The 11,230-nt window shown below is 34.3% G+C and overlaps 1 protein-coding gene across 1 annotated transcript; it reads right to left on the minus strand.

Annotated features, from left to right (window-relative positions):
- Positions 1 to 261: 261 nt before the first annotated feature.
- LOC125818628 (S-formylglutathione hydrolase) lies at positions 262 to 8,317 on the minus strand. The gene is made up of 7 exons (XM_049498132.1): positions 8,073 to 8,317; positions 7,216 to 7,333; positions 6,810 to 6,857; positions 2,583 to 2,779; positions 2,298 to 2,396; positions 2,143 to 2,208; positions 262 to 754 (listed from the first exon to the last, which is right to left on the minus strand). The coding sequence occupies exons 1-7, from the start codon at positions 8,217 to 8,219 to the stop codon at positions 575 to 577; spliced, it is 855 nt and encodes a 284-aa protein (XP_049354089.1). The 5' UTR covers positions 8,220 to 8,317; the 3' UTR covers positions 262 to 574.
- Between the last annotated feature and the right edge of the window lie 2,913 nt (positions 8,318 to 11,230).

Consider the following 11,230-nt stretch of genomic DNA (forward strand, 5'->3'; position numbering starts at 1 on the left):
TTTGCACCGGGATTTACTGTCATAGTCCAAGTCAAATAGCAATAATTCAAAGCACTTTTTTTTTTATACTATTTCGGAAACCCCTATGAACCAGGAGGGGAATCATAACTATCCTTCAATGTATATTAGCATTGGTGGTGGGATACACAATAATAAATAGTTAAGTCACTCCCAGTGCCACAAAATGATTGAGAACTACAACAGGGCGAAATGAATTTTGTTCTTGAAATTCAACCATTTTGTTTTTCGATATCAAATATCTAAATCGAATAGGATAGATGGATAGATATATGACATATCTTTCCATTTATATATATATATATATATATTTATCAGTACTGACCAAAATGGATTTACATAAGTAGCATAGCAAGATGCCCCTAAGTTTATACAAGAGTAACAAGAAAGTCATACATAATGTGATTGGAAACACACTTTTATTTCATATTACAAGTCTCATTAAGTACCTCAACATAATTTCTGCCAAACCAAAAGTGCACCACTAACTTGCTTAAGTCGTCGTCCCTCGTCAGGTCTCCAGAAAAGCTTCAACAGAAATGGAAGCTTAACCTAATCAAAGGTTAAGGGCTTGGGCATGATGACGAATGTGATCATCAATGAAGGTGGCAATGAAGAAGTAAGAGTGGTCATAACCGGGTTGCAGCCGCAGCAGTAGAGGAACATTAACCTTTTTACATGCCTCTTCAAACTTCTGTGGGAGCAGTTGATCTTTAAAGAATTTGTCGTCCTCCCCCTATACAATAATACAATCAAAAGCTCAAATAAATTGAGAAATACATTTGGTCATATCTTCATAGGTAATATAAGGACACCACACATAATGATTTACTCTGTTATATATCTGCAAGCAGAAAGAAGATAATATATTGAAGGATGTCGTCCTTTTATTTCTCCTTCAGTGATTCAACGTACACTCCGTTTTTCTTGGTGCAAGAAGCAAAAGTTTAAGTTGGACAGTAGACATCTGCCTCATGACAAGTTCCCAACAACAACATATCCAGTGTGATCCCACAAGTGGTTAAGTATGTGTTGCACAATGGATAATTTATATCATGTCTATTCTTTGTAGATCCATCTTGTATGTTCATGGGAATTTAGAGTTCAAGTGTTTCAAAAAGATACAATTATAACACGAATTAGAGGATTCTTTTTCAGTAGCAAGTAAAGCAAATAAAAAACTGACACTCCATGCCAACGGGAGCAAAAGAAGTACTCATCTCTCTTAACATAAAACGGTCATTTATGTGTTGGTCAGGACATATCTCCTTAACAACAATAAAGCCTAAGAGGCCTAGATCAGAGGACACTGTTAGAAGCCTCAAAGCACCTCTCAGCTATGAGCTATGGCATAACGTCCTCTATAACTGTTTAAATAAGCATCTACTGCTAATCCAAGACTATCAAACTTCATATAAGGACAAGTCTAATCTCTCAAATAGTCAACTGTGACGGGCATAGCTTTTTCTGTAATAACTATGATGAGCTACAAAGGAAAACAGAAACAGCCGGCTCTCTTCGCGAAGATCAGATTAAAGACAGAAGCTACACAAACATGGAAGAACTTTTTTTTCTTAATAGATATAAATGTGACTCTAAAAAAAGAACTGATCAGGATGCTATTCTCGGGCAAAATTGTACTCATTAAAGCCTACAGCGAACTGCAGAAAGCTCAAGATGCGGATCCAAAATTTCGAGTTTATGGGTTCTGGATTCTAGAAAAGTAACCTTATTGTTCTAGATAAACTATTTACAAATAATAAGAGGATTTCGTATCACATATACAGGGCTTTGTCCAAAGCAATTGAGTTCTGCCGAACCAGTAACTAGAACTCTAAATCCCCCCTTGCATATCTCTTGATAACTTCATATGTAGAAGAGAGACGGTTTAACAACATATATTGTTCTAGATAAACTATTTACAAATAATAAGAGGATTTCGTATCACATATACAGGGCTTTGTCCAAAGCAATTGAGTTCTGCCGAACCAGTAACTAGAACTCTAAATCCCCCCTTGCATATCTCTTGATAACTTCATATGTAGAAGAGAGACGGTTTAACAACATATAACCAAAAGGGAAAATTCAAGAAATTCCTTTGCCAAAAAAGAGATTGATCTGTACCTGATCAATAAGAATGGTAGCAGAGACATCGTTATATTTTGATACAAGGCAAGTAGCATCATATTCCTGCATAAAAGAGAAGTTAAAATATCACTAAGATGAAGAAACCTCCAGAATTTCTAGTTTTATGCAGCACAGTCACTTGAAGACCATACCTCCCAATCAGCTTTATTTTCACCCAAGTAGTTTGTAAAAGCCTTCAGTCCCCAGGGACAGTTAACGGGATTTGCAATAGGAGCAAAGGCTGATACTGACTGTCAAGAATATGCAAAATAATGCTTGTGAATATTCACATGAATTCAAATGGAAAATAAAGCTCTTAATAAGCTTTAAAAGAGATGACAATGCATCAATGTTCAATATTCCTAGCTTCGGACTCGGAGCAGGCTAAATTTTACTCTGTGTAGAGACAATGAGACATAAGTTTCATAGAGAAATACCTTATACTTATCCAGGTTTTTCAGGTAGATTGTCAGTGCTCCATGCCCACCCATAGAGTGACCAAAGATAGATGCCCGTGACGTATCAAGTTCTGGAAAGTTTTCATGAAGAAGTGTCGGCAGTTCTTTGACCACATAGTCATACATCTTCCAGTTCTTCCATTTCTCTTGTGTTGCATTTAGATAGAAACCAGCACCTACCACAAGAAAAATTTAAAAGGTGTCATATGTAGTCGAATTCAGCTTATAGAAACTTAGACAAGTATCTCAGCTAAGAGTTATCATGAACTTAGGTGGCACTGTGAATAACCCATACCTTCTACCATTGTTCTTCCTTATTGGAGCACTGCACAACAGTATTTTAAAAGGAACACGGTGCACTTTTCTCAGAGTTGTATGAAATTAGAATCCTTAATTCTCAGTATTATATGGCCCAAGTTCTCTAAGAAGGAAAATTAAATATCAAAAAGAACTCTTATCTACATCAACCATTCTTTCGTGTGTATTAGTACATAGTGATTTCCTGAATTTTGTTGACAGACTGAGAGTCTGAGACTATGTTTGGCCTGAAATTTGGTGTGTCCACCAAAAATGGCCTGATGATGAATACTCATCATGTTTGCCAGACTAACGTCGTTCATTAAGGCATTTGAGGGTCATGTAACCGGAGTTCATGAATCTGATCACTTTTCATGTCTATTAGCACATGCTAATTGGTCTGAAATTTGGTTTGTCTATCGGATATAGAATGGTTATCAATACCCATCATGTTTGCCATGATTAACGTCGTTCATTCTAGGTGTTTCAGGGTCATGAAATCCGAATTCGTGAATGTGAATACTACGTGTGTTACTACATGCCAATTTTCTGAAGTTCGTCGACGGACTCAATTTGGCCTGAAATTTGGTGTCCTTCGAAAATGATCTGGTGATCAATACTCACCATGTTCACCATGACAAATGCCGTTCATTTAGGCGATTATGAAACCCGAAATCATAAATTTTATAACTTTTCACAGGTAATAACTAATACATACTGATTTTCCCAAATATTGTTGACAAACTCCGTTTGGTGTGCCCTACAACATGGCTGGATGATCAATATTCATCATGTTCGCCACGACTGACATCGTTCATTCAGGCGTTTCAGGGTCATGAAACCCAAAATCATGAATTTTATTAGTTTTATGTTTATCAGTACATGTTGATTTTCCTTACGTTTGTTGACGAACTCTAAATGTGGTGTGTCCATCAAAAATATCTTGGTGATCAATACTCACCATGTTCGCCATTACTATCGTCGTTTATTTAGTCTTATCAGGTTCATGAAATGCGATTTCATGAATTTGATTCTTTTTCGTTTGTATTAGTACATGCTGATTTTCATGAATTTTGTTGACAGACTTCATTTGGCCTGAAATATGGTGCCCATCGAAAATTGCCTGATGATCAATATCACCATGTTTGCCATGACTAACACCATTCATTTAGGCATTTCAGGGTCATGATTAATAGTTGGTGGACATCATTTGATTTTTTGGGAAAAGTTGATTACATTTTAGCTTATAAAACGAAAGCTCTGACAGAATACTGCCAGACAAAATTTTAACTGAGGGGGAAACGGGTGGAGAAGGCATCTTTGCTGATGAAGTATGAAGAACTTCTGAAAGATAAGGAAGTGGCCTGGAGGCAGAGATCCTGGGCCATCTGGCTGAAAGAAAGAGACAGAAATACAAACTTTTTCCATAAAACTGCATATTCCCACAAAAGATGTAACAACATTGATCACTTAGGGGTCGTTTGGCAGAGTGTATAAAAATAATGCTAAATAGAGTGTATTAGTAATGCTTGCATTAGCAATGCATGTAATAGTTATGCTTGCATTAATTATACATAGATTATTTTTATGCATGGCTTGGTTGGATGCATTAAAAATAGAATGCATTGCATTAAAAAAATTATTTACAAAGATACCCTTCAGTAGAAGAGATATAAAAAAGGTATTGAGGGACAATTGGGTCTTTAATTGAGTTAATGCATGCATTAAAATCATTGCATTGCTAATACCTAGAAATCCATGGTATTAGCAATACACAATAGAGTGTATAACTAATGCTTGAAAAGAGTACCAAACAAGGTACTTGTAAGACACAAGGCAAATACATGCATTATTTTTCTTAATACACTCTACCAAACGACCCCTTAGTGATAAAGGATGAATTAATTTCAGAGAATCAAGAATGAGATTTTGGACTTCTACAAAAATAAACTCTATATTGTGACTGAATAATGGAAACCAACAACCAATTTTGGGAACTGTCCAGCAGTTTCTGAGGAAGAAAAGGATCTCTTTCAGATCAGATTGGAAGAACAAGAAGTTTTGGGGTGTCTAAAAATGTGTGCTATAGATAAGGCTCCAGGTCTTGATGGCTTTACAATGGGATTCTTTATCTCAGGAGGTGCTCAAGCAGGACATCATGGAGGTGTTCTATAACTTTCACTCTCATGATTTCTTTGAAAGGAGTCTCAATGCAACTTACATTGCCTTGATCCCTAGAAAAATGGTGCAAACGAATTGAGGGATTTCAAACCTATAAGTTTTATAGGCAGTATTTACAAGATCATTGCAAAGGTTCTGGCCAAGAGGCTGAAAAGGGTAATGGAAAATAGGTAGATGCCCAACATATGGCCGTCATAAAAGGGAGGGAAATAATGAATGTCATTCTGATATAGCCAATGAAGCAGTGAACTCAAGACAGAACCAGAAGAAGCCTGGTATTCTTTGCAAGTTAGATATTGAAAAAGCATATGAATATGATCATGTGAATTGGACCTTCTTATTAAGCATGTTACAACAAGTGGGATTTGGAGTGAAATGGATCAAGTGGATGAAATTTTATGTATCTACTGTCAGATTCTCAGTAATAATTAATGGTTCCTAAGGAGGTTTCTTTCCTACTCAAAGAGAGCTCAAAGAGGTCTCAAAGAAGTTTTGGGCAGGGCGACCTTTTGTCTCCTTTTATTTTCATAATTCCCATGGAAGGTTTTAACATCATGGTTAAAAATGCTAAACTCAATGGGTGGATTAATAGCTTTGAGGTAGCAATATGTTGATGACACGTTGATCTTTTGTAATGCAGAGGTGGAGCAACTGAGAATTTTGAGAATTATTTTGGTGCTCTTTGAAGATGTTACTGGGCTGCATATTAATTGGCAAAAGAGTCATATTTTCCCAATTAATGAAGTTATAAATATGGAGGCCTTGGCAATGATTTTGGGGAGAGAAGTGGGGGCTCTGCCTACTCATATCTTGGCATGTCATTGGGGGCCAAATCAAAATATCTAGGAATCTGGAACAATGTACCAGAGAAATGTGAGAGAAAACGCTCAAGAGGGAAGTTTCGATACTTGTCACTGGGAGGAAGGCTCACTCGGATAAATTCAGTAATAGATTCTTTGTCAACCTATATGATGTCCCTTCTCCCCTTCCTGTGGGAGTTATTCAAAGGTTGGACATCATAAGAAGGAAGTTTTTGTGGCAAGACCATCTGGTCAAGTGGAAGGAGGTAATTCTCAACAGAGCTCAAGGTGGATTGGGAATTAAAAACTTAAAGAATCACAGTAAAACACTCAAACTGAAGTGGTTTTGGAGATACTCTCAAGACCATCAAGCTTATGGAGAAAGGCGATTAAAGCTAAACATGAAGCAGAAGACTGGACGACTAAACCAGTTAATTCAGCTTATGTTGTTAGTTTTTGGAGATCTACCAGGGTATTAGGGCCTGCTATTATGAATCAATCAAGTCTCCATGAGAGTACAAAATGGTAGCAGGACATCATTCTGGAGTGATAATGGGAAGCTGATATGACCAGGAAATATGTCCCTGCTGAGACGAGCCTTTATTGTTAGTTTCTAGTAGTATTTCTTTTCTTTCCTTTGTCTTGACTTCGCATAAGGAACGGAAGAAACAGAATTTGGAAGCATATAAATCATATCAGTGGAGCTCTAATAGATGGCAGCGACATATAACCATCTCCACCACTGATTCATCAAGGGAAAACATATAGAGCAGACATGTAGAAACATAAAGGGAAGCCCTTAAAATCCCACATGGTCCATGTGGTCGTTCACATGTCAAATTCTGCATAAGTACATAGTTGATACTTCCCTGATCAATCATCAAGTTCAACATTACATAGTTCGAAGAGCATACAGTATTTGACGTACCTACTCCAAAATCCCAGCTGTCTGACTCTCCTTCCACATTTAGGCCTCCTGTAATAAGACAAGACAATATTCAGTTAGATTCATAGCTGTGTTAGCAAAAGGAACTAAACACAAGAATAGTTTGATTAAAGAAAATTATCATCCAATAGTATACTAATTTCAGATACACACACACACACACACACATATATATATGAGAGATTGCAGCCTTATCAACTAAATCCAGATTTTCCTGGTCAGCTAATAAGATCAATGTGATTGGCAGTAAAAGTCCAGCACATATCACTACATGGAGTATACTCAATAATACCACCCCTTGGGACCAACCATATCTAATGAATGACATTACAAAATACAGCCACACAGCATTTACAGAAAAAAAAAAAAAAAACAAAGAGACACTTACTTGGAGATGTATCTGGGACAATCAGTGCCACGCCCTCACTAGAAGCAGCACGTTGAGCACCAGATTTAGCTATAAAGTTTTCATCCGTGCACGTTAAGCCGGAGAGCCAGTAAAGCACCTAATAATTGGTGCATCCATGGCAGCATTAGTAATTCACATAGCTAACCAATATTGTTACTCATGTACTATTATAAAACAAGTCCATCAAAATTTACCCAACACTCTATAAAAAATATCACAAATACTCTCCTACCACTTAACAAATACAACAAAAAGGGCATACCCAGTGTAATCCCAACAAATGGGGTCTGGGGAGGGAAGTGTGTACGCAAACCTTACCCCTACCTCGTAGAGATAGAGAGGTTGTTTCCCATAGACCCTCTGCTTAAAGAAAACATTTCAAATTCATCCAAGTGAATAACTTTAGATCACATAAAATTATGAACAATCAATTAACCATGCGTCAATCCAAGCTAAACGGGGATCGGTTAAACAAATTCATCTATATCAACTGCACCTGTTCTGATCAATTGCATTCCAATAAAGGGCTTAAGAACAAACTCAAAAAGATTAACTTGATAAGGTAACAACAGATCATCCACATAAGTTCACTAAACCAACAAATTAACAAAGAAATCAAAAACTCAAACCCAAAAAGAAAAAAAAAATAGTACAGAACAATTCTGAAATGGGTTCTAGAATAAACCCATAAAACCTAGAGCATAATAAATTTGAGACATTTAAGGACAATTCTGAAATGGGTTCTTGAAAAAACCCATAAAACCTAGATGATAATCAAATTAATGGATAATTTAAGCAAAACCCTGAAATGGGTTCTTGAAAAAGATGGAACTTACAGGGAATTTGTGAGAAGGGGAAGAAGAAGGAGGAAAAAAGATATGGAAATTCATTGAACATCCAAGAGTTGGGCTATAGTGTTTGTATCTCTTGTTATAACCTCCAAACATCTTGGAAATGCTGATTTCTGTTGGCTTGATTTCCATTTTTTGTTACAGCAACAAGGATGAAGCTCAATCAGTGAGTTTCTGTTGAAGATTAGCAAAACAGTACTGCAAGTGTCACTCTTTTTTTATCATTGAACAAACACTGGTTAGAGCACCACCCAAAAAATCTGATAAACTTGCACGTGTGTAGCTATTGTTTGGCGGTGGAGCTGTAAGCATGTGTTATTGTATAGCCGGGACACGTGTGGAGAGTTGCACAAGACACACAATATCAGTATTTTTTCTGGAAAACAAATTTAACCCTCTACGGAGGACTCGTGCCAGCATGGGATCCAATATATGTTAATATTTTTTGTTTCAATTTATGTGATATCATGAAACTTGAGAAGCTATCAAAAAATTTATATGATTTTTAAAAATACTATAAGTTATTAATTATGGTAATTTATAATACTTTGTTTGTTTTAATTTATGTGGCATAAATAAGATTTCAAAAATTAGCTATTTTTTATGTCTTTTAAATATATTAAGTTATTAATTATTATAATTTATAGCACCTTTTTAATTTTCAAATTATGTTACTTCTCATGTCCCAAATTATGTGACATTGATAGATATTTTGGAGTCAAGTGATTTTCTTATATGTATTTTAATTTTTTCTAGATTATTAATTATTGTGATTTATTGTACTTTTTACGTCAATTTTAAATAATATATGTTTATCATCTAACCCATTTTATGTAGTACCAATAGAATGTCAAGAGTCAGTCGGATTTTTTAATATAGCTTTAAAATATTTACGGCAATTTTAAATAATATATGTTTATCATCTAACCCGTTTTATGTGGTACCAATAGAATGTCAAGAGTCAATCAATTTTTTTATATAATTTTTAAATATTTATATTATTAATTATTATAATTTATAATATTATTTATATAATTTTTAAATCTATAACCTACAAAATGGAATAAGAGAAATAAATGTAATATAATGAAAAGACTAAATAGAAATATTACTATTACTATTAAAGGAAAAACGGAATGAGGAGCCGACATAGTATTGTGAGCCCATGAGTTGGGCCCACACAGTTCAACAAAAGAATTAACTTTTTGATTGGACATATGAGTCATTAGGTAAATGTTGATTGATTTTTTGGTCTAATAAAGAAAAAGTACACCCTTAAAGCAAGAGATTACAAAGAGTTGAAGAAGGAAAAAGTAGAAAGTTTCGAAAATACCCTTTATCATACAACCAGGTAGGGGTGTTCACGGTTTGGATAAAAATCGATCCAAATTGAAAAACCAAACCAAACCGATAAAATAAAACCGATTTTATTTGGGTTTGGTTTGGTTTTAGATTTTTGAAAATCGATAGTATTTGGTTTGGTTATGAGTTTATTCGAAAAAACTGAAAAAATAACCGAACCAAACCGATGAATTATATACATATATTTTATTAATATACATACTTAATATATTGTTTTTATAAACAATTTTAAAGATCTTATATATGTTTTCATTAAAATTTCTTTATTCTTTATTTATTGAAAGCAAGAATGCCCAAGACGAAAACATTTATCTTATTGATTTCATGTAATATGAGTGTCTATGACAATTCTTTGTGGAACTGAAAATGTTATTGTCTCTTCCTTCTTGGCCAATATAGTGAATTTTAAAGTTTTATTGATAGTAAATTCAGTGATCGAAAGTTCAGTAATTTAAGTCATTCTAACTATTTTTTGTTTTGAATGGATTGTTGTCACTTTTTTCACATTTTGAATGAATTGTTTCTTTTATTTATGTGTATGGTTAATAACCGAACCAAACCAAACCGAAACCGATAACCACCAAACCGGTAAATGTATACTCCCTCTATCCCAATTTATATGACTTACTTTCCTTTTTAGTCAGTCCCAAAAAGAATGACACATTTCTATATTAAGTAACAATTTAACTATAAAATATCCATTTTACCCTTAATGAAATGATTTACAGCCACACAAATTTCTATCATTCATTTTAGATCACAAATTTTAAAAGTCTTCCTTCCTTTCTTAAACTTCGTGCCGAGTCAAAGTACCTCATATAAAATGGGACGGAGGGAGTATTATATTTGGTTTGGTTTGATTTTGATAATTTTAAAATCGATTAAATTGGTTTGATTTTGATTTTGACCAATAATTGACCCAAACCAACCCGTGAACACCCCTACAAGCAGGCATGTTAACGAAGACATGCCTGCTTGTAGACTCTATATATATATAGTAAAGTTCACGGAGTCTAGCAACTAATATTTACCTTGATCTTCTTTCGTGTGTATTAGTATTGTTGCTGAAATTATGTGTGCCCATTGAAAACTTCTTAGTGATCAATTTTCTTAATGACTAACATTATTTATTTTGGCATTTCATAATCATGAAGTCCGAATTCATGAATTTGGTTTCTTATGTGTATTACTCTATGCTAGTTTTCTTGAATTGTTTACAAATTTCAATTGGCTTGAAATTTAGTGTATCCATATTCATAATTGACATGTTGATCAATGTTCACCATGTTCTCAATGACGAACACCATTTATTTGGCATTTTGAAATCATAAAACTCAAATTCATGAATTTAACATTTGAAATATTTTCTCATTTTTTTGCAAAAGTTGTTTAATATATATTAGAGAAAATGGTCAAAAGCCCTCCTACTTTATATCCGAATTTTCAACTACACATTTTAACTTTACGAGATACCTATCACCCACCTGAACTATTTATAACTGTAATAATTACCTCTCTAAAGGGTTAGTTGGCAATGTGAGTGAGAGAGTGAACATTAAAAACTATTACTAAAACTTTATTTTTAATATCTTTTTTCAACAAATATATGTATTTTTAATTATTTATCTTTCTTATTTATTTTTTCTTCTCCATAGCAATATAAAACAAATCTCTCATCATTCACCACCTCTAAACAGGTGCTGCCACCACCATTTTTACCAATTTCTTTATTATTGATTCAAAATAAATTTTCAAACTCATGTAATACTCTTGCAAAATCA

The sequence above is a fragment of the Solanum verrucosum genome, unplaced genomic scaffold (assembly GCF_900185275.1).
Source record: "Solanum verrucosum unplaced genomic scaffold, falcon-dt-bn FXZP01000252.1, whole genome shotgun sequence".
Taxonomy (NCBI): domain Eukaryota; kingdom Viridiplantae; phylum Streptophyta; class Magnoliopsida; order Solanales; family Solanaceae; genus Solanum; species Solanum verrucosum.

What these genes read in the sequence shown, in the direction of transcription:
- LOC125818628 (XM_049498132.1), bottom strand. Translation starts at nt 8,219, where the DNA reads ATGGAAATCAAGCCAACAGAAATCAGCATTTCCAAGATGTTTGGAGGT. An exon ending in AAAACCTGGATAAGTATAAG is followed by an intron (nt 2,397 to 2,582) that starts GTATTTCTCTAT and finishes TATTCTTGACAG; the next exon opens with TCAGTATCAGCCTTTGCTCC. An exon ending in CTACCATTCTTATTGATCAG is followed by an intron (nt 755 to 2,142) that starts GTACAGATCAAT and finishes ATTATTGTATAG; the next exon opens with GGGGAGGACGACAAATTCTT.